General features: G+C 41.5%; 1 protein-coding gene across 2 annotated transcripts in view; it reads left to right on the top strand.

Annotated features, from left to right (window-relative positions):
- Zzef1 (zinc finger ZZ-type and EF-hand domain containing 1) overlaps window positions 1-26,810 on the top strand; it is a 120,683-nt gene that overhangs the window by 20,321 nt on the left and 73,552 nt on the right. For both annotated transcript variants that reach the window (XM_075991740.1, XM_075991739.1), the window contains exons 3-15: window positions 640-834; window positions 2,801-2,972; window positions 3,572-3,771; window positions 5,193-5,403; window positions 9,578-9,694; window positions 10,523-10,701; window positions 13,030-13,128; window positions 17,285-17,376; window positions 18,065-18,213; window positions 22,446-22,557; window positions 23,617-23,829; window positions 24,960-25,060; window positions 26,360-26,529. In XM_075991740.1, the coding sequence (XP_075847855.1) occupies window positions 640-834; window positions 2,801-2,972; window positions 3,572-3,771; window positions 5,193-5,403; window positions 9,578-9,694; window positions 10,523-10,701; window positions 13,030-13,128; window positions 17,285-17,376; window positions 18,065-18,213; window positions 22,446-22,557; window positions 23,617-23,829; window positions 24,960-25,060; window positions 26,360-26,529 (2,010 nt within the window). The remainder of the gene's footprint in view (window positions 1-639; window positions 835-2,800; window positions 2,973-3,571; window positions 3,772-5,192; window positions 5,404-9,577; window positions 9,695-10,522; window positions 10,702-13,029; window positions 13,129-17,284; window positions 17,377-18,064; window positions 18,214-22,445; window positions 22,558-23,616; window positions 23,830-24,959; window positions 25,061-26,359; window positions 26,530-26,810) is intronic.

Genomic DNA, 26,810 nt, shown 5'->3' with positions numbered 1-26,810 from the left:
GTATTGTGAGGGCCAAGTGAGGCAGTATATGTCAAGTACTTCATATCTCATAAGATTCTTTCAGAAACTGACAATGGCAGCAGATGTTTTGTTATTAGGATTTTAGCTTAAACACTAAGTTCCAAAGGATCGACTCTGTATTCTGGCCCCTGTGGGCACCAGACATACACATATGTACATATGTACATGCAAGCAAAACTCATACATGCAAGATAAAAATAACTATATCAGCCGGGCAGTGGTGGCACACGCCTTTAATCCCAGCACTTGGGAGGCAGAGGCAGGTAGATCTCTGTGAAGAGCTAGTTCCAGAACAGGCTCCAAAGCTACAGAAAAACCCTGTCTCAAAAAACCAACCAAACAAACAAAGAAAGCTATATAATTTTTTAGAAAAGATTTATTTTTTTAACTGCTAAGCTATCTCTCCAATCCCTAAAATAAGTTCTTAAATTGAGGTTGCTACTTGTTCATTTCTCTAAAACCTATTTATATTTTTAAGTAATTAAAGCTCAAAATTTGAGTAGAGTTAGTGACTGCTTTTAATTTAGCCATTTCAGAGGGAGCAGCAGGCACAGGATGTGGGAACTATTGTGGTGACTTCACCAAAACACCACAAAAAAATGGATTTTATGTCTTTAGGTTTCATCGACATATTTTCAGAGTCAAAGGAGGGCCTTGGCACTCACTCATCAATGATATTGCGCTTCCTGCATCGCAATCGGATCTCAAGTATGGTGATTCCCTACCCAATGTTAGACCACTGCAATAACATGTGCACCATGCGGTCGTCAGTTCTGAAGGAGTCTCTGGATCAACTGGTACAGAAAGAAAAAGGTATGTGCACAGGAGAGTCTCCTGAAAATGCTCTCCCATTATTTCTTGTAGTGTTTAGTAATAGGGTGATTCAGTTCTTCCTTGTGCCTGTATTTCTCAAAATATATAACCAGTTTCTAATGTTCTCCCTGCCTCCTTGCCTGTGTCTGATGACTTGAGTTTATATAAAAGCCATATACAGTGGTGCACATCTATAATCCCAGCATTCCAGTGTTGAGGTGGGAAACACAGGCAGGAAAATCTGGTAAAAGCTTGTAGGCTAGCTAGTCTGAGTGCAGCAACAGAAACAAGAGAGACCCTGCCAAGCCAGGCAGTAGAGGCAGGCAGATCTCTTTGAGTTTGAAGACCACCCTGGTCTACAGAGTGAATTCCAGTACAGGCTCCAAAGCTACACAGAGAAACCCTGTCTCAAAAACAAAACAAAATAACAACAACAAAAAACTTAGAAAGACCCTGCCTCTCAGAAAGGTGGAGAGTGAGAACTGACTCTTGAGATGTGTTTTCTGACCTCCATGTGTATGCTGTGATGTACATGTAGCCCCACCTCTACTCATTAAATTAAAAAAAATTAGTAGGGTATACATATATAAAACTTCAAAGTTTCTCCCAGCAAAAATGTAAGCAATCAACATAGACATCCAGGAGCAAAATATGTTTTCTATCATGTTAATGACCCATTTGGCTGAGTTTTTGGAGTTTGGGTTTTTTTTTTTTGATAAGTATTCTTGGTCAGTTAATTCACTTTTTGCACCATGTCAGTAAACAGCCAAGTAAATATTAGTTTTTATAGGTGCATGGACTTATATTTGTAGTGTATGTGTGTGTATATATATTACTACAAATGTGTAAACAGTAAATGACTTGGTTTTTCAAAACCAGACTATTGCCGGCGACAGTGCTGTACAACTTTAAACCCAGCACTTAGGTAGCAGAGGCAGGCAGATTTCTGAGAGCTCGAGGCCAGCCTGGTCTCCGGATAAATTCCAGGACAGCTATTACACAGAGAAAACCTGTATTGAAAAGCCAAAATCAAAACCAAACCAAACAATACAAAACAAAAACCCAAAACAAAAAACCAGACAATTAACCAGGAAGAAAATGGGAGAGAGTAGAACTAGAAAACACGCAGAAATATTAGTTACTTCAAAAGCCTAATTTGGGCCAGCAAGATAGCTCAGCAACTGAAGGTACCTGTGATTGTTTTCAATATTGATGACCTGAGTTTCATCCCCAGAACCCACAATGGTAGAAGGAGAAAAGCATCTCTTATAATTTACCCTCTGTAACCCAGACTCAGAAAGACAATTATCACATGTACTCACTCATAAGTGGTTTTAAAACATAAAGCAAAGAGCCGGGCGATGGTGGCGCACGCCTTTAATCCCAGCACTCGGGAGGCAGAGGCAGGCGGATCTCTGTGAGTTCGAGACCAGCCTGGTCTACAGAGCTAGTTCCAGGACAGGCTCCAAAGCCACAGAGAAACCCTGTCTCGAAAAACCAAAAACCAAAAACCAAAAAAAAAAAAAAAAAACATAAAGCAAAGAAAACGAGCCTACAAATCTAGAGAACCTAGACAACAATGGGACCCTAAGAGAGACATACATAGATCTAATCTACATGGGAAGTAGAAAAAGACAAGATCTCCTGAGTAAATTGGGAGCATGGGGACCTTGGGAGAGGATTAAAGGGGAGGGGCGAGGTAGGGAGTGGAGCAGAGAAAAATGTAGAGCTCAATAAAAATCAATAAAATTAAAAACTAAATTAATAATAATAATTTACCCTCTGACCTCCATACCTGCATAATGAGAAGATGGGGTAGTCATTGGCCAGTGGGTTTTTGGAAGGAGTCTTCTAAGGAATGTTAGATTTTGCTGCCAAAGTGTTAAGCATGTTTCTGTTAGATATTTTAAATGACCATTTTCATTTTCCCTTTGTAAAATAGCTAAGCTTTGGTGTTTTCCTGCAGAAAGCCCTGGAGACCTAGCCAGAAGCCCGGAAATGGATAAACTCAAGTCGGTAACAAAGTGCTATGCTTATATAGAAACATCCTCCAACCCTGCAGACATCTACAGGATGACAAATGGAGAAACATCATCCTACTGGCAGTCAGATGGTAGTGCCCGCTCACACTGGATACGGTGGGTAGTACATGTTTTATTTGTTTAAAATCTAGAACGTGGCCTGGGGAGATGGCTCTTCTAGGAGGTAAAATAGAAGTCCTCACCATGTTTCCTCTTAGCTCACCTATAAATGAGGAGTATACTCAGCTTTTTGAATGCAGTTTAGAATTGCTTCTTGACTAGTAAAAGAATGTTCATATTGTCCATTTCTGCTTATACTAATAGCTTAAAAGGAAATATAAAATTAGCCTAACAGAGCGACTTTGTAGAGATTTAGGGAGGCCGTACAACCCTTGAAATACATAGGTAGCATCTCAGGTTAGTCGTTTAGAAATCCATCTTAGCCAGGCAGTGGTGGCACATGTCTTTAATCCCAGCACTCAGAAGGCAGAGGCAGGTGGATCTCTGTGAGTTTGATGCTATCCTGGTCTACAGAGCAAGTTCCAGGTCAGCCAGAGATACATAGAGAAACCCTGTCTTGCAAGCACGCCCCCCCCCCCAAGAAAAGAAAGAAATCCATCTTTACACGTACCAGATGCAAGGTCCAGAGTTGGGGCTGTGGCCCCACCAGTGCTTGGCCCATGTAACACAGGTGGTTTCTGTGGTCTGTTTTCCAGTTTGAAGATGAAGCCAGATGTCGTGCTCAGGCATCTTTCCATTGCAGTGGCTGCCACCGACCAGAGCTACATGCCACAGCAAGTGACAGTGGCAGTGGGAAGGAGTGCCAGTGATCTGCAGGAAGTACGAGACGTGCACATCCCCAGCAATGTCACTGGCTACGTGACACTGCTAGAAAATGCCAACATCAGTCAGCTCTGTGAGTCCAGTGGAAGTGGGTTATGATGAGAGGAATGGCGGGGATTTTGTTTTAAGCCTTAGGACAGCTTCTGAAGTCTTGACAGTTGATTTGTTTCTATTACACCCACAGGAAAATCATCATTATTTTATCTACTAATTACAAAAACTTTAAAAAAGCAATAAAGCCTTTCTGTAATTAAAAGTATATTGTTATTTTCTTACTGGGAAACCTAACAAACACGGACAAACAAAAAGTATTCAAAATCTTTCTACAGAGAGGTTGTCGAGTCACAGCTGCTTTGGTGTGGTCCTTTCCAAACCACTTCTTGTGTTTATGAATTTGTTTGTGTTTATACGTACATATATAAAAAGCACTCTTTAATAGAAATAGGATTATATATATTTGCATGTAGTATATACATAGCATTTCCCAAAGATTATAATATTCTGCTCACATTCTTTTGTATTTTTATTGTTGTTTTTTGGTTTTTGAGATAGGATCTCACCTTGTAATTCTGGCTGTTCTGAAATCTCTATGTAGACCAGGTTGGTCTGGAACTCACAGAGATCCGCCTGCCACTGCCTCCCGAGTGCTGGGATTAAAGGTGTGTGCCATCATGCCGGGCTCTTTTGTATTTTTAATATGTTGTTTATAATATGTTTAATATCTCATATAGTGATGATGCCCTTTTTTTAAGAGTTGTAAAAATGTTTCAATTCTAACCTACCCTTTGTTCTTGGACATTTATATTTTTAATTTTCTATATTATAAACTTTTTCATACATAGCATTTTGGAAATAACAGTTTTTATTTCATTTAGGGAGCCAGAATGCTTCATGTCTTATTTCTTCTAATGCTTTCCTAGTCTAAAAGTGCTTTTCTTTTGCTCAAAGGAACTGGGCCTACAGAGCTACTGTCTCTGTATCTCACCCCTACACAAAGAAGTAGTTATACTTGTAGAGTAGAAGCTTTCTGCCTTAGGCTGTGGCACTTTTTTCTCTAAATTGTGTCCTTTTAATGGCTTCCCTTGTGACATATGAACGTGAGTCATGTCTACATCCACTATTTGGACTTGGTTGTTAAAAAGACCCTCTCACAACTGTCTCAGAGCCAGATACTGAAACTGCAAACTCTAGGATTCTAGAAAGGTTCAAACCATGCATTAAGTGGGAATTTATAAAATGTATTTTACAAGATTCATAAAATTCTGAAGAACTTTTATAAATCACTTCTAACTTTACACATTTTTCTTACAGTTTCTTAGATTTCTCACTGTTTTTGTGACAGGTTAATTCTATGCTAGTTCTATTGTACACATTATTTCTGTTACCAAAATATATCTTTACAATTTTCCATTTTGCTTTTAGTTGAGAGCCTACCATTTGTTGACCCTTTAAAGACATTAATCTAGCGCTGAACTTGTTGTTTGTGCTCTACAGATGTCCAGATAAACATAAAGCGTTGTCTTAGTGATGGCTGTGACACTAGGATTCATGGTCTGAGGGCTGTTGGCTTTCAGAGAGTTAAGAAGTCTGGAGTCTCAGTCTCTGATGCCTCTGCAATATGGTACTGGTCTCTGCTGACATCCCTGGTGACAGCTTCTATGGAGACAAATCCTGCCTTCGTCCAGACCGTGCTGCACAATACTCAGTAAGTCTTTCCCTTGTTGTCAAGGTGCACTTCTTCAGCCTCCAGGGAGCCTCCTGACTAACCCTGCCTCAGGACGCTGCTCCTCTGATGTTCTGTTCATAGACTAAAGAAGCGTCTGTTCCACCTTCTGCCCTGCTGACACAGTTCCTCCAGTGTCTTTCTTCATTAGCTCATTAGTTCCCTGACCTGAAGTCAGCCATGCTGTCTCTACTCCTTATGCATCAGAAACAGTTAAGCATTTATGTAACATTTACTATTAGACAGAGCATTTAAAATGTTGGCTTGTTTTACCTGCAGATACTGAAGTGCTTCTGTAAGTCATCCTCATTTTGTAGGTTGAGGATCTAGTTACCTGCAGATACTGAAGTGCTTCTGTAAGTCATCCTCATTTTGTAGGTTGAGGATCTAGTGATCTTCCAGAGTCACACGACCAGGCAGGGATGAGTCACTTTGGATCTAGGTTTTTGGACTCTCATGTTGGGAACTCTTTTTCACTAGTGAGTTAAATATTTTCAGTGATAGTAAACTAAGTTTTCTCTTGTTGAAGGGGCCCCACAGTCAAGTAGCAACATGTAGAGCAAAAGCCCCGGCACTGGGGAGGTGTAGATGGGATTGATGCAAATTTGAAGTGAGTCTGCATTTTATGGCAAATTCCAGCTAGACAGGGCTACTTAGTAAGACCCTGATTTTTAAAAGGTGCTTCTGTAATAATGAATTGCTAGTATATTGCATGTGGGTTCAATGTAAAAAAGGCAGTATAAGAACCAAACAAACCAACCACCAAACAGACAAACAAACCCACCCATATGGCAAACAAGCCTAGATCCAGGCCTTTGTGTGTCCTTTTGTATTGTATCTCTATTTATTTCTATCTGCTTGTCTGTCTAGCTCCCCATTGTTCTTATAATTGTCGTTATAAAATAGTTACCCTTCACATTTTTTCTTTTCACACAGGGCTTTGCTCTGTTACTACCCAAGCAAGGTCCTTGGAGAACGTTACTTTGAAACTCAGCTCATTGCTGTAAGATTGTTACTTCTCCCAGGTCCTTTTAGTAGACACAGTCAGCAAACTCACATTTACATCAAAATAAATATAGACACATATGTATATTCACACCTATATTTCTGTATCTCTAATACTAAGAACTGACATTACATGAGTATTTCCACCTCCAGTTCAGTACCATGAGACCCATTCTTGTTTTCTCTGTTTCTGGATCTGTCGTTTCCTTCTCAGATGGTAAGAAGTGGCTCCTGGTGTTTTTCATGCAACAACTTGCTTATTTTCTTAGTATTCCTCTATGCAACCAGGGTTCCTTGCCCCTGCCCTTGCAGAAAACCTCCACATATCCTTCCTGTTCTAGTGTCATTAATAGAGCCACTGATGTGAGCATCCTTGCCATGGTGCCTTTTTGTCCCCCGAGTTCCCATATCCTGTGTCATGCCACCCTCCTCATTCTGGTTGGCACCTTTATTCCATTACTGGTCTGTCCCTTTGTGCAGGTACCTCTCTCACTTTGCTCAGGCTCCATATCCAAGTATAGGTCAGCCACAGCGCCTCTGTCACCCACAGCTTCACCAGTGTGCACTGAGTTTTCAGAAGGAGAGGAAGAACGTCTATCTTAGTTTTTGTTGTTTGTTCTGAGAAAGGGTCTCTTTACATGGCTTAGGCTATCTTGGAACTCACTATGTACACCAGGCTAGCATTGTACTCATAGGGACCTGCCTGCCTCCGCCTCCTGAGTGCTGGAATTAAAGGTGTAGGCCACCACACCACAAACCCTTATTGGGGTTTGTTTGTTTTGATGATGTACCATTTTGTGGCAGAATGTTTTTGCTCCATTTTCTTAATATGTATGCAATAGTACTTTCACTTCCCCTGACTTTTAAAGTTCAGTTATCTAAAAAGCATTACAAAATAAAAAAAATGTGCCTTGAGGAGAAATAACTAAAAATATATTTGGGGCAGAGTAAATGTTTACTTACATGAGAGAAAATGAATACCACACTATGTGATTTTGCCTTTATTGACACCTGCATCTGAGCATAGTCGCCAGCACAGCTCTAAATGTCTGGCAGGCAGGCAGGGAAAACCAGAGTAGAGAGGAAACTGACATTGTGTTAGGTTGCTGTATTGTTTGTATTTTCAAGTGCAGAAATTGTCAAACATGGTGACAAACATCTATAATTCCAACACTTGTGAGACTGGGGCAAGAGGATTGCCATGAGCTGGAAATCAGCATGGGCTATGAAGTGAGTTTAAGCTGAGCCTGGGCTACATAGCAAGATCCAAAATAAAGGGCTGATTGATACTTTGCCTAACATGTAAGAGCCCCCAGGTTCAATCCTTAGGACTACCAAAAACCAACCAAACAAACAAACAAAAACCCCTACCCTAAATAAATAATAATGGAATAGAGAGATGGCTTAGTAGTTGAGAATGCTTGTGCTCTTACAGAAGACTGTAGATCAGTTCCCCAAACCCCTATCCAGAAGCTCACAAACACCTGTAACTTTAACACCAGGGCATCTGACACCCTCTTCTGTTCCTCTCAGTCAGTGTTCTTTTGTGTACATAGACACACAGAGATTTCAATCTCTCTCTGTGTCTCTCTCATGTAACCCAGGCTGACCTCAAACTTGTGATCCTCCTGCTTCACATATATTCTATATGTGTGTGTGTAAGCCTATATGTGTGTATACACACACATACACTATATATATATAATTCTGGTGTGAGCCATCATGCTTGGCTTATGATATTTTCATGCATTCTTGGCATACCTTCAAGTGTTTCATGGTACAATCATGTACTCAGTGCACCTTTAGCATCCAGTAATCACCTGTTAAATAAATTTAAAGCAAACATTAAGGTGAAAAGGCCAAAAGACCACAACAGATACAGAAAATGTGATGGTGCTGATCTCCCGAGGAATCAACAAAATTTGTGGCACCTCTTTAGATGCCATAGATTCTAAGGTTCTGGTACAAAGCAAACTTTCTACTAAATCCACACAGCACTGTCTTGGGGACAGTTTTCATGAGTCTGTGTCTTTTATACTTAACTCTTAACATGAGTTCCAGGTAGCCAAGGAAGTCTTTACACAGGGAACTCGTCCAGAAAAGGAAAAAAGTGAAACATGTAGTGCGACATTTTATTCTTTTGGGGCCACCACCCAACTCACAAATAAAGGTCACACACAGAGCTTATTCTTAATCATAAATGCCTGGCCTTAGCTTGGCTTGGTTCTAGCCAGCCATTTATTTATTTGTTTGTTTGTTTGTTTGTTTATTTATTTTGAGATGAGGTTTCTCTGTAACTTTGGAGCCTGTCCTGGAACTAGCTCTTTTTTTAAATTATTTATTTATTTTTATTTTATGTACTTTGGTGTTTTGCCTGCATGTACGTCTGTTAGGGTGTTGAATCCCCCTGGAACTGGAGTTACAAACAGTTATGAGCTGCCATGTGGATGCTGGAACTTGAACCCAGGTCCTCTGGAAGAGCAGCCAGTCTCTTAACTGCTGAGCCACCTCTCTAGCCTTGGAACTAGCTCTTGTAGACAGGCTGGCCTTGAACTCACAAAGATCTGCCTGCCTCTGCCTCCTGAGTGTTAGGATTAAAGGCGTGCGCCACCACTGCCCGATTTAGCCAGCTTTTCTTAATTTTAACTCATCTACCTTTTGCTTCTGGACTTTTATCTTTCTCTATTTATTTATACCTTAATGTTCCTTCTTACTCCACGGCTGGCTGAGTGGCTGACCCCTGACATCCTCCTCCCATTGTTCGCCCTTCTCGGTTCTCTCCTCCCAGATTTCTCCTTCTACTTATCCTCTCTGCCTGCTAGCCCCGCCTATCCTTGCTCCTGCCTCATTCTTGGCCATTCAGCGCTTTATTAGACCATCAGGTGTTTTAGATAGGCAAAGAATCACAGCTTCACAGAGTTAAACAAATGCAGCATTAATAAAAGCAACATATCTTAAAATAATATTCCCTAACAGAAACAAAACTGTTTAGTATATGACTCCTAGGGAAACAATATTTATATTGCACACCAGGCTCTCGACAGGAATACTCTCTACTAGCTCAAAAGATTCTTCAGCATAAGATATGATGGTGCCCTGTTGTCTGGTGTCATGTCTGGCCTTGCTCTGATTGCACATGTTACTTCTCTAGGAAGGCACTGCAGCACATGCCACCACTGTCCCTCTCACCAGGATCTACAGACTTCTCAACTTTCCTGTCTCCCAATGTTCTGGAAGAAGTGGACAGCTTCCTCGTAAGGATAACTAGGTAAAATCAAGGATGCTGAGGTGAACAATTTGTGTGGGGTGGAGGGCATATATTCTCATTCAGTTCTTAAGAAAAATTTAGAAGAATGTTTCCACTAAAAATGATTCATTTTTAGTAACCAAAGAGAAAGTGAAATAATCCGTCCTAATTCAATTAACCCTGGTAACCTCTAATATCCCTTGACCTTAAGAATTGGGGTACAGAGGAAGTGGGCCTCTGATTTGTTTAGAAGAGATATATCCAAGGCTAAGATTGTGGTCTTAAGTTAGCTTGCTTACATATAGACTAACAAGCCTAGTTAGTTGCCTATAGAACTGGAAAAGTTGCCTACTTAACTTTATAGAATGGAACACTTGGTGTGAAGACATTTGCTGCCCACAGCAAGCCCTCAGGACATTAACTATTCCCTGAGATACACAGATAGCTTCCAGTTTCCATTATGGTGTGTTTGGAAAGGCACAGATGGATAAAGGGGGTGGATCTAGTAGTTCTCATGCTTCTTAAGTTATGCACCTTTAGCTCTGTGTCCAACCCAGTTCATTCCCAAGGATTCCTGGTGGAGACTGGCTGCAGTAGTTCATTTATCTTTGATTTAATAAATTGCTTTGTATTATTAAAGTTTCAAAGGTGAGGATTTAATTTTCTGACCCTCGAGTTGATTCTGTTTTTCCTTGGACTATCTTAAGGATTTTGAAACCGCATTTCTAGTAAACATCTAGGGAGCACATGACAGGTTAATTTTACTTACAGGGATTGATTGTATAGGTTTGAGTTGTCTGGTTTTCTTGTATTTTAGGAAGTGAAAAGTTTTTTGCTTATTCTTTGTAGCTGCTGTTCTACTCCAGAGGTAGAATTGACTCTTCTGGCTTTTGCACTAGCAAGAGGAAGTATTGCCAAAGTGATGAGCTCTCTGTGTACCATCACTGACCACTTGGACACACGCTATGATGCCTCATCTCTCATCTCATCCATGGCATCTGTCAGGCAGAACCTGCTTCTGAAATATGGTAAATGACCTGGGCATGATGGAAATGCTGGCAGTGGAAAATAATAATGCTACCCTTTCCAGGTGCCCTTTGGCCTCTTCTGGTCTTTCTGGATAGTGAGTAGACTGGGTTGTAATAGTGGTATCCTGATCCCTGGATGAGCACATCTTCTGATGACTAGATTTTCTCTAGAACTGATAGGAGGAAGATATCTATGGGTCATTTATGGCAGATTGGCAGAAGACATCCATGTGTCTCCTGATGGTTCTTGGATTTTCTAGTACAATGACTTGGGTGTGGTAGCCATTTTGAGCATGGCCATCTTTGGTGAAGTATAGGTGTGTGTCATTGTGTTGGTAGAGAGACTTGGGAAGTTAGAGTATTTCTCATTTGGAGGGAGGGAGCTCACTGAGATCTGGTGCAGGAGGATCATTGCCTCCACAACATAGCTGCTCAGGAACAGTGTATGCCTGCCATTGATTTCCCTGCCTGGGTCCATCTCAACACTTTGTTGATGACCTAGCATAAGAACCCAGTACATCTCAACCCAGTGCCCATAAAACTGTTCACATTGATTGCTAAGTTCAGTGATTGATCCTGTCCTCTTCAGTATTATAGACATTTCTGGGATATTCCCACCATGGTGTTTGTACAACGTAATACAACTTTATGATTTATTTTATGTTTAACTTTTAAAGTCAGACAGTTGTCTTATCAATCCATTTTCTCTCTACACTAGCAAAGTCTCTGGAGAAACCGTGAGCCAGGAACAGGCATGACTGGGTGGGAAGTTGAGGTGGCATCTAGAAGCTGAAGTGTTTTTAAGAAATATTAACCAGGGGCTGGAGAGATGGCTCAGAGGTTAAGAGCACTGCCTGTTCTTCCAGAAGTCCTGAGTTCAATTCCCAGCAACCACATGGTGGCTCATAGCCATCTATAATGAGATCTAGTGCCCCTTCTGGTCAGGAAGCATACATACAGATAGAACACTGTATACATAATAAATAAATAAATCTTTAAAAAAAAAAAAGAAATATTAACCATTCTTATTGGGGTTGTTGGGACAGGGAGCAGAGGAGAGAGGAAAAGTATGGAGGGGACTGCATATGACTAACAGTGATTAGTTCTGGCTATTCTAGAGCTTAGTGGGTGTTTGCTTTTATTTACTTCTTTATTTAGAGACAGGGTCTCACTATATAACTTTGGCTGGCTACTTAATCTGTAGACCAGGTTGGCCTCAAACTTACCTGCCTCTTGCCTCCTGCATCCTGAGAGTAAAGGTGTGTGCCACCACATCCAACTTATTATATTATTATAAAACAATAATTTTTTTAGTTCATTGTAGCAAATTTTGACTTTTTTTATTCTTTAAACTTTCAGAATTTTCCTGCATTTATTTATTTATATTTGTTATTGTTGTATGACATGGGGATGTGCACATATGCCACAGTGCCTGTATGGAGGTCTGAGGACAGCTTCGGGGAGTCAGTTCTTTCCTTCCTCCATTAGATTCAAGGATTGACTTCAGCTCATTGAGTCATCACATCACCCTCCTGCAGATAATTTAAAGAAAGAAGAGCTAAAACATTATGTATTTAAATATGGATCCAATAAAACTGATTTTTTACTTCAAACAATATCTTAGGAATTCTTCCACATGTTTAATATATAGTATTCATCTATATATTGAAATGTACTTTGTTTCTGAAAAGTGATTTTTCTAGACTACTCCTTAAAGTAGTGCTTTCAGGAAAGCACGTAGTGGTAGTATCGACTTTTGTCTACTATTACCATCTTATTTGGCCTTTTATTCATCTATTTAAAATATTTTAAGATTTATTTTTATTACTCTTTAATTATGTGAGTGTAGTATGTCTTTGTTTGGGTATGGTCACATGAGCGCAGACACCCTTAGGGTCCAGAAAAAGGTGTCAGATCCTCAGAGCTTAGTTATGAGTTGTGAGCCATTTGATGTGGGTGCTGGGAACTGAGCTCAGGTTCTCTTGGAAGAACATATGTACTCTTAACTGCTGATACATCTCCCAGCACTTCCTCTCCCAATTTTTTAAAAATTACATTTACATGTATGTAACATATGTGCGTGTAGGCATGCATGTACTTTGTGAAAGTCAGAAACAACTTGGAGGAGTCAGTTCTTTCCTTCTTGCACTGTGTGGATCCTGAGTTGCAAACTTGGGTCATCAGATTTGGCAGCATCGTGCTGGCCCCTGTTTTGCCTTTTATACAGGTAAGCTTTAGCAGTCTGGGTAGACATAGGCTCTATATTGCTACCAATTTCATCTTTTTGTGGACCTAGCTTAAAAATTGCCTTATCTTTTCTTTGGTCAGGTAAACCTCTTCAGTTGACTCTTCAGGCTTGTGATGTCAAAGGGAAAGAAGATAAGTCAGGACCTGAAAACCTCCTTGTGGAGCCATGGACAAGAGATGGTAAGTGCTAGATGGTCTATTGCTAGTATGCACAGGAGGTAGGTATATGAACTCACACTCTGGCCTTGAAATTTTTCAGATGTTGGTATTTTTGGTGTGTTGTGAAAATGAAATTTTTAAATGTGTATATTAGTGTTTTGCCTGTGTGTATGTATGTGCATATGTGTGCCTAGTGCCCTAGGAGGCAAGTTTGAGGGCATCATATCTCCTGGAATGGTTGTGAGCCCACATAAGAGCTAGGAACTGAATTGAAGTCAGCAAGTGCTGGTAATTACAAAACCATTTCTCCAGCATTGTCTCTTCCCCATCCTGTTTCCTGTGTTCATTCTCGGCACCATTGACACTCCCAGTTGCACTCCTGTCCTTGGTGACTTTTAAGCAATAGATTTTGCACAAGATGGTTCCTTACACTCCTGAGCCCCTTAGCCTCCACAAAGAGCTTTCCTTCACTGCATCCATATGTCTTCCTCACTGAAAGTCACAGCAGGCCATTAGCTTGCCTGCCACCAAAAGATGGAGGTGTGGTAGGATCTTGGAAAGAGGTGGTGGCAGCTTTTTGCCTCTTTATCATCCCTTCACTTGTCAGAGTCAAAATGACTTTGCAAAAGATCCTCTGCAATTTTCCTCTACTCTAAAGAATATTAACTTTTGTTTCTGTTATGTGTGGAACTAGCATTTTCTGGCATCAGAATGTGGACTTTTTGGTGCAGTTGTATTTTGAGAGAGGATCTTGCTGTATCACCCAGGCTGACCTCATGATCCTCCTGTCCTGGACTTCTGTCCTGGACTCCTGTGATTGCTGGGACTACAGGTGTATTTTCTGCCTTATTACAGTATTCTACCCACTACCTGCTTTTACATTATCCCCCCACCTACTTACAGTACTCCCCAAACTGCTGTAAAGTATCCCTCCATATGCTTTACAGTATTTCCCTCTCCTTTACAATGTGTGTTTTTACCACTGTTCAGTCTGAAAAATCTACATACATAGACATCTCTTACCTGTAAGATACTTTTGCTTGCCTTGTCCCTAGCCTCATTTGAATACTTCCTTATTCTCTCTGGATCCTTCGCCAGCCACCTCCCCTTCCTACTTTCTTTACCTTGGATGGGTGAATTTTTAGATTGGACTATGGCAGGTAGATTTTCTGGGTTTTTTTTGTGGCTTAGGGTGTGGAGTGTGGACAGAAGCCCTCAACTTATCTTAGACACTCCTCACACAACTCTGACTGTCTGGAAACTTGGGTCTGAAGAGCCAGTGCAAGAGGAACACCATTTGTTTTCCCTTTCCCTTAGAACAATAAAAACTCTCTGATTGGCACACATCTAGTTTCTTTGTCTAGGATGTTTCAGTTTTGGGAACCCAAAGAAGGCTCAGGGAAGGAATCTTAACATTTGAGGCAGCTGATGTTCCTTAACTTCTGAATGGAAGTTATTGCCACTAATGCTTGGGTCTTTAAGGGATGACTGGCTAATAGGAGCTGGAGGGACAGATGCATTAAATTTTTAACTCTGTGACTGGTGAAGTTTTTATTTCTGTTATTGGCAGGTAGGGAGCAGCTGACTGGGCATGGCGGTGCACATCTATAATCTTAGCGTTCAGCAGTGTGAGGTAGGAATATCAGATGTTCAAGGCCAGCATAGGCTATATACTATATAGTGATAGGTTGTCTCAAAAAAAAAAAAGCTAAATGACAAGACAAGGAAACACAGAGTTAATTTTTAAGTATATATGCTTATACATGTGAGTATGAGTGTGTGAATGCAGGTATACTGTGCCACAGCAGGCATGTATAAGTTACAGAACAAGCCGGGCGGTGGTGGCGCATGCCTTTAATCCCAGCACTCGGGAGGCAGAGGCAGGCGGATCTCTGTGAGTTCGAGACCAGCCTGGTCTACAGAGTTAGTTCCAGGACAGGCTCCAAAGCCACAGAGAAACCCTGTCCTGAAAAACCAAAAAAAAAAAAAAAAAAAAAAAAGGTACAGAACAATCTCTTTTAGCCTTTACAATATATTCCTTCTTTTTAAAAAAAAATTATTTTGGGGATGGAGAGGTGGTTTTGCAGTTAAGAGCACTTTCTGCTCTTGCAGACGACCTGGGTTCAGTTCTCAGCACTCATATCAGGTAGTCTTAGATCTCCTGTAACTCCAGATCTAGGGAATCTGATGCCCTCTTCTGGCTCTGTGAGCACCTATGTATAGCACACATGTATACATTCAGGCACACACACAAACACATACAATTAAATGAACTAATAATTAAAATCTTTAAAAGTATTTATTTTGGCCTAGTGTGGTGGCACACCTTTAATCCCACCCAGTAGTGGGAAGCAGAGACAGATAGATATTTGTGAGTTTATGGCCAATCTGGTTTACATAGTGAGTTCCAGGCCTGCTAGACTATATAGTGAGACTCTGTCAGGAGGGAGGGAGGAAGGGAAGGAAGGAAGGAAGGAAGGAAGGAAGGAAGGAAGGAAGGAAGGAAGGAAGGAAGAAGGGAAGGAGGGAGGGAGGGAGGGAAGGAGGGAGGGAAGGAGAAATGGAGATAGGGAGGAAGGAAAAAAATAAATCAGCAGGACATGATGGTGAACACGTTTAATCCCAGCACGTGGGAGGCAGAGGCAGACAGATCTCTGAGTTCAAGGCCAGCCTGGTCTACAGAACAAAATCCAGGACAGCCAGGGCTACACAGAGAAACACTGAAACCCAGAAAACAAATGTCTTTATACAATAAATTCCCATAAGTAAGTTCATCCAGAGCTCTGGGAACAATTAGGATTGTCTGGTTATATTGCTCTTAAAATTGTGTGTATTTCTGGCATCATGTTTTCTTAAAATTGTAGATAGAATTTCTATTTGATAATATCAGTTGTAGTTTTATGAGTTTTTGCCATTGTACTACTTCTCAGCAATAATAAAATCAGGTCATGTGATGAATTAGTAAAGGTTCCTTTGGGTCCATTTTCTTGGTCTTGGTGATACATTTTTCACACTGTCTTTTGGAAACCCAGTCTATGAATGTTTGTATTGCTAAACTCAGGTATGAAGTAAGAACATGGACTTTGGGTGATGGTGGCATCCAACTTTAATTCCAGCACTTGGGAGGCAGAGGGCAGGCTGATCTCTGTGAGTTCGAAGCCAGCCTGGTCTACAGAGCAGGTTCTAGGATGTCAAAGTTGTTATGCAGAAACCCTGTCTCAAAAAACAAAACAAAACAAAACAAAAAAAGAGCGAGAGAGCATGAACTTCATTTCAGTGTTTTGACTTTCCGGGAGGATGACTGAAAGCAGGTTAGGGTCTGACTTGAGCATGTCCTTGCATAGCACAGCTGCATGTTGTGTCTAGCAGCAGATCTTTGTGTGAGTTAAGAGACAAAAAGGCAACCAAAAAAGGTGTATGACTTTCATGCAACTGTAAATGAATACGTCAGACTTTTTAATGAAGTAAGAAATTATTAAGCTATTATCAGTAGTAAAAAGGAAAATTCATAAAAACACACAAAGACCAATAGAAAGGAATGTTGGAATTTGCTTACAATTAATAATCAGCTACATTTATATAGAATTTTTATTTCTTTTTTTATTTTTATTTCTTTGTACAAAAATCACTTGCATTCCCTCAGTATCCGTTTACATAATTGTAAAACAGCTTAGAGACAGAAAAAGCTGGTGATAACTCAGAATGTGTTAGACCAGATACCCAGTAATCCCCTTCCCGTTTCATTGTTTTTCATAATCTTTTCTGACAGAATGTTTTAGAAGCTGGCTAATCTTTTTTTTCCAGGTGCTAAAACCTACTTGTCTTTTGTCAGCCCAGTGAAACATTAGTCATGGCTTTAGGGGTGATTCAGGAAGGGGATTGATCCTGCAGTTTTCTGTCTCTTTGATTTAAAATCACCATCTGAGGAGATAGTACCGTGGGGCGAGGGGTGGGGGGGGTTGGGGTGGGGTGGGGGGGGGTTAGCTAGTACTCTTATTGCCTAAGGCTTTTTGCAGGGGATGGAGGTGTTGGGGAAGGAGCCATATCTGCCCCAAGAGGTATTGTTTTTCTAATTGTCACGAAGGTACAGCTAGGCCAGTTATCCTTGTTTTGGTTGATTCTTGATATTAGGACTAAAAATGACTCAGACATCTTAATTTTTTCCCCTTTTTCTTAGGTTTTCTTACAGAGACTGGAAAAACCAGAGCAAGTACTATTTTTTCTGCAGGAACTGAGTCTGCCTTTCAAGTCACACAGATCAGAATTATGGTAATTCTCCTTCTACCATCTTTAAGTAGTGGTACTGCTTTTTAAAAGTAAATTAGGGTTTGGGGAGATAGCTTAGCAGTTAAGGGCCCTGGGTGCTCTTCCAGAAGACCTGTGTTCCATTCCCAGCACCCACACGGTAACTCACCATGTGGTATCAAGCATGTCTGTGGTGCAAAGACATATATGCAGGCAAAATACATACATAAAATAAGAAGAAATTTTAAGTGAATTGAGTTGGGCAGTAGTGGTACACTCCTCTAAATCCAGCACTCAGGAGGTAGAGGCAGGTAGGTCTCTGGATTCAAAGCCAACCTGGTCTATAGAGTGAGTTCTGAGACAAGTAGGGCAAAACACAGAAACCCTGTCTTGGGGAGGAAAAAAAAAAGTGATTTGGGTTATGTTTCCAGAGGGCCTTGCCTTTTATTGGGTGTGCAGTGAATATTTTCCTCTTTCTCCATCCTCTAGCAGAGGGCGGGTGGACAAATTTGGATCGAGTTATAAGTCTTTGAATGGTGTGACTGTAAGGATGGAGGAAGCCATGCTAACATTTTGTAGGACAGCTCTCTCACCTTCCAGGACATATGTGTTTGAATACTGCTTCAATGGCTTTACTGTGCTGTAAGCTATTGGCATTTAACCATATCAGCTGGAGATAAAATAGCCACAGAATTTTTGCTTCTGTTTCCAGGTTCGCCGTGGTGGCATTGGTGCCCAGTGTGGGCTAGTATTTGCTTATAACTCACCTTCTGAGAAGTTCCATGCAGAAGAACACTTCAAACGGTTTGAAAAATATGACAAATGGAAGCTCCAGGAACTGAGACAGTTTGTAAAAAGCAGGTACAAAACAGAGGGAAATCCCATGTGGTCAGTAAGGATGTATTTGTTCTCTTTCTGGGCGTGGAGATGTATGCCTCTAACCCCAGTGTTTGGGGAGCAGAAGCAAGTATCTTTGTGAATTTGAGGCTAGCCTGTTCTATATAGTGAGTTCTAGGCCAGTCACCACTACATATGAGGACTCTGTCTTTAAAAAAAAAAAGAAGAAGAAGATCTATTCTTATTGTCGTCAAATTATGCTTATAGAAAGGTACCAGTAAACTCACCATAGAGGCCAGAGGCCTTTGTTACTTTCTAAAAGCATTTGCAAAGAGGGTGTTAAATTTGTTCATAATTTCTTACTTGGCCCTTTCTGTGACAAGGGTCATAGGTCTTCAGAATGGCTGGGGAGTGATACATGCCTTACTTGGCAGCAGCGTGAGTTTCACCTGACTGCTGGGAGATTTATCCTGCCCTGAACCCTTCTCCTGCCATTCAAGCTTTAATTTTTTTAAAAATTATTTTTAGATTTATTTATTTAATGTATGAATGTTTTAGGCGTGTATGCATCATGTATGTGCATGGTGCCTTTGAAGGTCAGAAGAGCACACTGGATCCATTAGAGCCAGAGTTCTGAATGATTGTGAGCCATCATGTAGTGCTGGGACTGGATCTAGAAGAACACGTGCTATAAATTCTGAGCCTTCTCTCCAGCTGCACGGTTCAAACTTTCATTAAAAATGTTTATTAAGGATTTATTGTGCCAACCTGATGCATTGAAGATCTTGCAGTGGAGAAAGTACTAGAGGGGGCACTGCAGGGACTACAGAGAGTTTCCTGCAAGGAGACAAAGTCAACTGTAATGAGTGTGACGCAGGAGATCTGGCAGCAGATGGCAGGCCTCACTTGGGAAATGTAACCCTGAGCTAGTGAGCAATGCCGTGCTGTTTCTGAAGAGTGAGTTACACATTAAGTAGCTGCTTGAAGAAGTAGTGGGTAGCTTGAGCAGAGAGTAGAGTAGGCACCATGGCCCTGAGGTGGAGTATGGCATAGTGAAGGATCTGGTGGTTATGTGACTGAGCTGCACTGTCGAGGAGAGCATGAGGGACAGAGCTGGAGATCTGGGAGAGGCCAGTTCAGAAGAAGTGTCTTTGATTCAGGTCTTAGTGTATATTCAAAGCACGTGTGTGTAGTGGGCGGGGGAGGCAAGCAGGCAGAGGGTAGAACATGTTATGGGGGAGTTAAGAGGAAGATGAAGGAGGTCACATATATGTTCTAGAAGAACTAGTTAGGTGTGTGCTGCAGCTCCGTGGATGGAGGAAGACAAGCATAGAGGCAGGGGCTGGGAGGAGGTAAAAGTGGCCTCGACCAGCATAACAACCTTTGTAGCAGCAGCAGTGGAGCAAGGTGGCCTGATGCGGTAGGGCTTGGGGATAACTGACTAGCAAATGGAAGAGAAAAGAAGGCTTAGGCAGCACTGAGTTCACGGTGTGGGTCATAGTCAGGTGGGGGAACTTCGTAGTGCCTTTCTCTAAAATAAAAAATGCCCTAGGGAGAAGCAGGTTTATGGGACGGTGGTGTGCACACTGTTAGTCCTGCTGGGAAGACTTAGATGTGTTATAACCAGTAGGACAAACAGGTCAGCATTCTAGAAGAGACTCTGGTATTGTAGGGACAGGCACGACAATCTTTGACATGGTCATTATAAATACTGAATCCAGGTATGGTGCCTCATGCCTTTAATCCCAGCATTCAGGAGGCTGAAGTAGGATTTCTGAGAGTTCAAGGCCAGCCTGAACTACAGGTTGAGGCCTAGTCTCAAACAAATCAAACTAAATGAAGACATGGAGATAGAAGAGATGGCTCTAAAGGACTGTGGACTAGGAAGACATAGGTTTCCTTGATGAATAGCACTAGTTAAGAGACAGCAAAAAAAAAAAAAACAAAAAAAAAAAAAACTCAGAGAATAGGGGGCAAGCCAGGCTATACCCTTAGAAATCAGGGAATGAGTGTGGTATCAGTTGTTAAGATAAAGACTTAAAGTGGACGAAGTCACAGAGGCTTTTGGTGACTTCTGATAGTGTTGCCTTCCTATTGCTGCTAAAGTTAGAACTTGTAGATCAGAGCCTTGGATTTACTGCCTATGCTCTTTTATTTCCCAAGGTTAACAGCAGTCCTAAAACATTGCCCAATACATGCTACTTAGGCATGAATGTGCATACAAATCACCTGTGAAAATACACTAGTTATGGGAAGGACATAAAACTCTTCCTCTTCTCTTCTTGTCCCCATCTTCCTTTGTTTTTTGTTTTTTTTGGGTTTTTGTTTGTTTGTTTGTTTTGTCGGTTGGTTTTGGAGTTTTTGGGGTTTATTTGTTTGTTTGTTTGGTTTGGTTTGGTTTTTTGAGACAGAATTTCTCTGAATAGCCCTGGCTTTTCTGGAACTTGTTCTATAGACCAGGCTGGCTTCAAACTCACTCAGAGATCTGCCTGCCTCTGTCTTCCAAGGTCTGGGATTAAAGGTGTGTGCCACCACTGCCTGGCTGTTGGTTTGTTTTTTGAGACAAAATTTTATTAGTTTAGATAGCCTAAAACTCATTATGTAGCCCAGGCTACCCTGGAACTTGTGGCAGTCTTTCCTGCCTCAGCTTCCTATCTACCACCACACCTAGCGTAGTTTCTTTTTTAATAATGGCTACAGGTGCCACCTAATTTTAAGCAGCCATGTTCTCACACTTGGGATATTAAAATAGGTCTTTTCCTCTAAATTTTCTGTCAAACAAGAAATCTTATACAGGATGAATTTTTTTTAACCTAAATACAAACTTATTCATAAATCCCTTAATAATTTGATCTGGTTCTAGCATGAGTTATTTTTCAATATAGGCCAACTTTTGGCCTACATATATAATCATCTTCTCTCCTTTTGGAAATAAAAACGTCTTGCCTGTTGTGTTCTCCTAGCACTCTGCTCCCCAGTCAGCACCGGCTGCTGTAAAGTGTGGTTTAGTGCGAGCGCTTGCTTCTGTAGTCCCTGACTCTTTGCCGGCTTTCTACATTGCAGACTTCCTTCAGGACACTTTCTGCCAGGCATGGTGGTAAGGGGACAGGAATACAGCCAAGGGTGGAACCAGGTCTCACATTTTCTAGGCAAATGCTATGCCACTGAACTATATTCCTTGCCCTTAAAGAATACATTTAAAATTCCTCAAACATGTGTTATGGATGAGACTCACTGGCATTTAGAGCTTAGTAAATCCTACCTGTTCTGTTGTGGTCAGTTGTATGACAGAAGATTTCTACCAAGAAAGACCTATGTGAGGAAGAGAGCAAAATTTTTCCTTTGTTCCAGAACTTATTCTGGGTTTTCTTTACTTTTCCCTGCAGTTATTTGTGGTTGCTTGTCATGTTTATACAGAACACTTCGGTGCTGTTAGTGTGATAGCTGAGTCATAGGCCAAGTAGTGTGAGGTTTTAATGGAACTTGAAGCCAGACATGGTGGCTTTTAATCTCAGCATTTGGGAGGCAGAGGCGGGCAAATCTCTTATTAGTTCAAGGCTAGCCTGATCTACATAGTGAGTTTTGGGGTAGCCAAGGCTACCATAGTAAAACTATCTCAAACAAACAAACAAACAAACAAAAAAGAATGGTATTTAAGAAGAATGCCTACTCCTTAGTTAGTTACTTAATTGTTTAAGAGGGAGCAGCATTTACCCATCTGGCTTTTAAAGAGCAGCATGCAATTATCCATCAGCTCTAAAGATGGAATGCTTCCTTCGGAGGATTTGCTAATTAATAGGGGCCTGTGAAGGCTGAGATTTTCCTGTTGAGAGCTACAAGATTGGAAGCATTTACCCTTCAACTGTTTGTACATGGCTCAAACCTCAGGCTAGTCATGTACAAGTTTGCCAGACTTAGGGAAGGGAAGCCCCTCCTGCCTCTCCATTTTCAGAGGTACCCATTTTGGTGCATCACTCCTGCATCTCACTGGAAATGCCTGGCTCAAGAGTCATTTAGATGAGGCCTTATCTATCAGGCTCTGAAGAAACTTGGGAAAGTAGGAAAATGTTTATAGCTGGGCAGTGGTGGTGCACATCTTTAATCCCAGCACTCGGGAGGCAGAGGCAAGCAGATCTCTGTGAGTTCGAGGCCAGCCTGATCTACAGAGCAGGTTTTTAGGACAGTCTCCAAAGCTACAGAGAAACCTGCTCTCAACAAAACCAAGAAAATGTTTATGATTACACTTGTATTCACAGGATTGGTTGCTCATCTGATGACCTTGGAGAGGATGATCCCATTGGCTGGTTTGAGCTGGAAGAAGAGTGGGATGAAGCTGATGTCAAGTTGCAACAGTGCAGAGTTGCCAAAGTAAGCAGTAGCCAGTTTGCTCTTCGCTCATTCACCTGCTCTCCCCTTCTACAAACACGGCTGACTGCACCAGCCTTGAGCCAACCCGGGAACCTTAGAGGGCATGGGAGAGGCAGATGTAATGTTATTCTGTGACAAAGGGAGATTTAACCCTGCCTGGGGTTTACCAGAGAAGACTTTATTTGAGAGAGGGTGTGGAATCATGATACATGCTGTAAGAGAATTGGGCCATAATCTTTAGGTTTACTGAGATACGTCAGAAAGACCTACTACAGTCCACAGGCGTCCGTTCAAGAGGAGTGGGTTTGCTTCCCAGTTTTGAGAGCATGCCTTTCCATGTAATTTATTTTTCTTAGGAGTAAATCTGAGAGTAGGTAAGAGAACTCAGAACTTTCTTCAGAGTTCTTACATAGTATGTGCTCAGTACTTAGCTGGCAGTTGAAAGAAAGGCTTTCTTACCAATGGGATGATTCAGTGGTAAAGGTGCATGCTGCCAAGCCTGACACCTGAGTTTGATCCCAACTCCTTTAGTTTGTCCTCTGACCTCCACAAGCACATTGTGAGATGCATGTGCCCACACACATGAAATAAATAAATAAAATGTAAAACTACAAGTAAGAAAGGACAACAAGGCCTTTATAAAAGGAATTTTCCCGTTAAGAAGCAGTTTGTACCAAAGCTGAGCTTCCAAAATGCCTTTGCTCTGTTTGCGCAGACAAGGCCATTCCTTTTCTTCCATGTGAGCTGCATATGCTGGTTGAGAACCTGAAGTGAGTCCCTATGGCATTGACTGTTTTCATCAAAATATCTGGTTTTTGCCTTTCAGAAAGCCATTGCTCTTAGTATGATTTCTACAGAACTTGACTTAGTGCTTGTGTTCTTTTTCCTGTTGGCTGAAGATACCACTTATTTTGTGTCCCCAGTATTGGGTATGGCGACACTTTATAAAAAAATGCTTAGTAAAACCAAGAGGGATTTTCCTAAAAAGGCCTCTCAGTCCTTTTTCATTGCACTTAGGGATTCCAGTTCCTTCTCTTAGTTCTCTTTTATCCTTTCTAGTACTTGATGGTGAAGTTCCTCTGCACACGCCAGGAGTCAGCAGAACGTTTGGGTGTACAAGGCTTGAGTATCAGTGGGTACCTCCGGCCTGCAAGGGCAGAAGCTGAACAAAGTATCCTCTATGCCCATTGCAGAAAGGACACAGAGAATATCTATGGGGCCACCCTGCTCCTCAGGACTCTGCAATTCATACAGCAGCTCGCCCAAGACCTGGTAGGGTTTTTTTCCGTTGTTGTACAACATTCCTCCAGGAGACATGAATGACGGTGTTAAGGGAAACAGGCATCTTTAAAACTTGGCCTCTCTGAAGCAGTGGCAATATCAGTGAGCACAACAGCTCTCATACTTCATAATAATACAGAAAGGCTGGGCAGAGTGGGTTCTGTGGCACCAGTCTGTGGAATACTACATGGCATGTGGCACTTGTGAGGTTGCCTGGAGTAGACCTGCAGGCACATGGTTCTGTGCCTACCTGTGCTAGTGCAGGGGCAGCAAACAAAGCAGCATCATGGGATTTGTTCTTTAAGTCTGAGAATTACTTCTCAAGTCTAGAGGTGAATTTCTTTTATTAAATGTATTAACTGTCAGGGTTTGAGTTTGAAATAATTGGGGTTTTGATGCTGATTTTTACAATTACTAGTAAATCACAATATCAATTCACTCAAGGGAATCTTGGAGTGCTTGGCTAACTTCAGGGGAGCCCTCATGTGTGTGCAGCAGTGTCCACCCTTAGCTTTCTTTGTCTTCAGTGCACAAGAAGCTGTTGAGCTGTGCACATATGGCGTCTGGGTCTGTGTCAGCTAAGAACTCTTACCAGGCCAGGTGGTGAAGATGCCTGCCTTTAATCCCAGCACTCAGGGGGCAGAGGCAGGCAGATTTCCGTGAGTTCAAGGCCAGTCTGGTCTGCAATGCCAGTTCCAGGACAGGCTCCAAAGAAACTCTGCCTCGAAAAACAAAAACAAACAAACGAAAACAAAAACAAACAAACGAAAACAAAAAAGAACTCTTATCAGAGCAGAGAAAAGATAAAGGCCTAGGAGTAGTAACTAGGTTACAACAGAAGTGCAGCCCACAAGTAGGGAAGTCAAATACATTGTAGGACAGTCCTGGGCATCATTATCATGTAAACCTTTATGTATGTGTTATGAAGATAGAGAGCCTGTGTGGCCATTTGTGCATTAGTGTCATAGTTATCTGTGTTTGCACACACGTGTATTTCTAAGTTGTGTGGGAGTTTCACTCAGGTGGGTTATCTCATTTCTTAACCATGACAAGTGAGACATCCCAATATTTCTCTAAATATATTTTTAATTTTACTTTTTTTCTGGTCTTTATTTTTTTAGGTGCAGCAGAAGGAAAGTGGCTTAAAATACAAGTCTTTCCTGGACTTCACGGGTCTTGATTTGCAGATCTTCTGGAATTTTTACAGTAAATTAAAGCAAAAGTAGGTCAGAATTTGTTATAAAGTAACAATCATAAAAAAGCTGAAATGGATATTCTTTTTATCTATTTTTTGTATGTATTCTTTTGATTTGAAATATTTGATTGTTGAAAATGGCACCTCAGATTTCTATAAAATGTTTAGGAAATATTTCCTCAAACATTTCCTTATTGATTGTCCTGCTAGTATAAACAGGCCAGGCATTATCGTGATTTAAGTTGAGCATCTCTTATTCAAAATCCCAAAACTGGGAAAACTGTTTGTATGCCACAAGTGGAAAATTTCACATCTCACTTCATATCATGAATCACAGTCAAATGCAGCTGAGCTAAAACTATTGTGTGGCTGGGAGTCATAACCCTGCAGCATAGTGCTAACTTACCATTCGCAAGGTCCTGGCTTCAGTCCTAGTGACAGAGTGCTTGCTAAGCATGCACAAGGCCCTGGCTTCAATCTGCAGCACTGAAAAAAAATGCATAAAAAAGTTGTATGCAAATGAATTTCATTTAAAAAATCATTCACTTATTTATATATCTATCTACTTATTTATTTATTTTGTGTGTGTGTATGAGTTGGTGCTCATGAGGGTGGATATGTGGACCTGTGTGTATGTGAGGGCCAGAAGAGGGCATTGGATATCACTTTTTTTTTCTTAGCTAGGCTGAAAGCCAGTAAACCCTAGAAATCCTCCTGTCCCTGGTGCCCCACTTCCTCCCTGAACACACACACACACACACACACACACACACACACACACACACACACGTTGGAGCTGGGTTGCTGAGCTCACAGGGATGCCTAGCTTGTTACACAGAACTGAAATGTGAATGTCAGTCAATTCTTATGGTTGTGGAGCAAGCCATCTCTCCAGCTCCATGAATTTCATATTCACACTTGTGTCCCGACTCCAAGAGAGCTCCCTCTACCCCACCTTCCCTCTTCTCCCTCTGTGCCCCCCCCTTCTGCTCACCTCCCCTCTTTCCTCCCTCTGTGATGCATGCATGCATGTGCCAATATTCCAAAATCATGAAAAAAAATCCAAAGTTTGAGGCTCAAATGTTCTGATCTCAGCTTTTTAGATAAAGGACATGATTTGTCTCCTCATTTTACAGGTGAAGAAACAAATCACAAATATGCTTCCTTCCCCAGTGGGCAGTCAGACAGGGTCTGTTTCCAGGTGTCTGGTGGTGTTCCTTTACTGAACCTGATGGCTTGAGGGAAATCCTTTGTAGACAGCTACATAGCTTTGGAGGGTGAAATGAATCTGCCTTTCTGCTCTCTGATGTTCTTTGTCTTCTGAAGCCCAAGGGAAGAATGCATCTGTGCACAGACCCTGCTGCTGCAGCTTCTGCAGAGCTGCTTCTCAGTGCTGCAGAGTGACCCACCAGCTGCCTCTGAGGAGGAGAAACCTGCAGCACAGTGCCCTGAGGGAATGCAGGCTGCCAAGGAGCTCTACATACACTTATGTGATGGTAGGGACTGGGGAGTGCCTTGAATGTGACTTTGTACTGGTGACCACTTGGCTATAGAAGTGTGAGGGGTCCAGTGACCATGTGAGCCAGAAAGAGATTGTGGGACACGAACCTGCCTGCCTTCCTTCCTCCCTCCCTCCCATTTTTTTTCTTTCTTTTTTCTTTGAGAATGGGTTTTATGTATCCCAGCTGGCCTCCTACTCACTAAGCACTTGAGAATGACCTTGAATTTCTGATCTTCCTATCTCTGCTCTTGGGTACCAGAATTATAAGCAAGCATC

This window comes from Microtus pennsylvanicus, chromosome 11 (genome assembly GCF_037038515.1).
Source record: "Microtus pennsylvanicus isolate mMicPen1 chromosome 11, mMicPen1.hap1, whole genome shotgun sequence".
Lineage (NCBI taxonomy): Eukaryota > Metazoa > Chordata > Mammalia > Rodentia > Cricetidae > Microtus > Microtus pennsylvanicus.
Note: the sequence above shows the minus strand (reverse complement) of the source record. Positions and strands in the feature narration are given on the sequence as shown.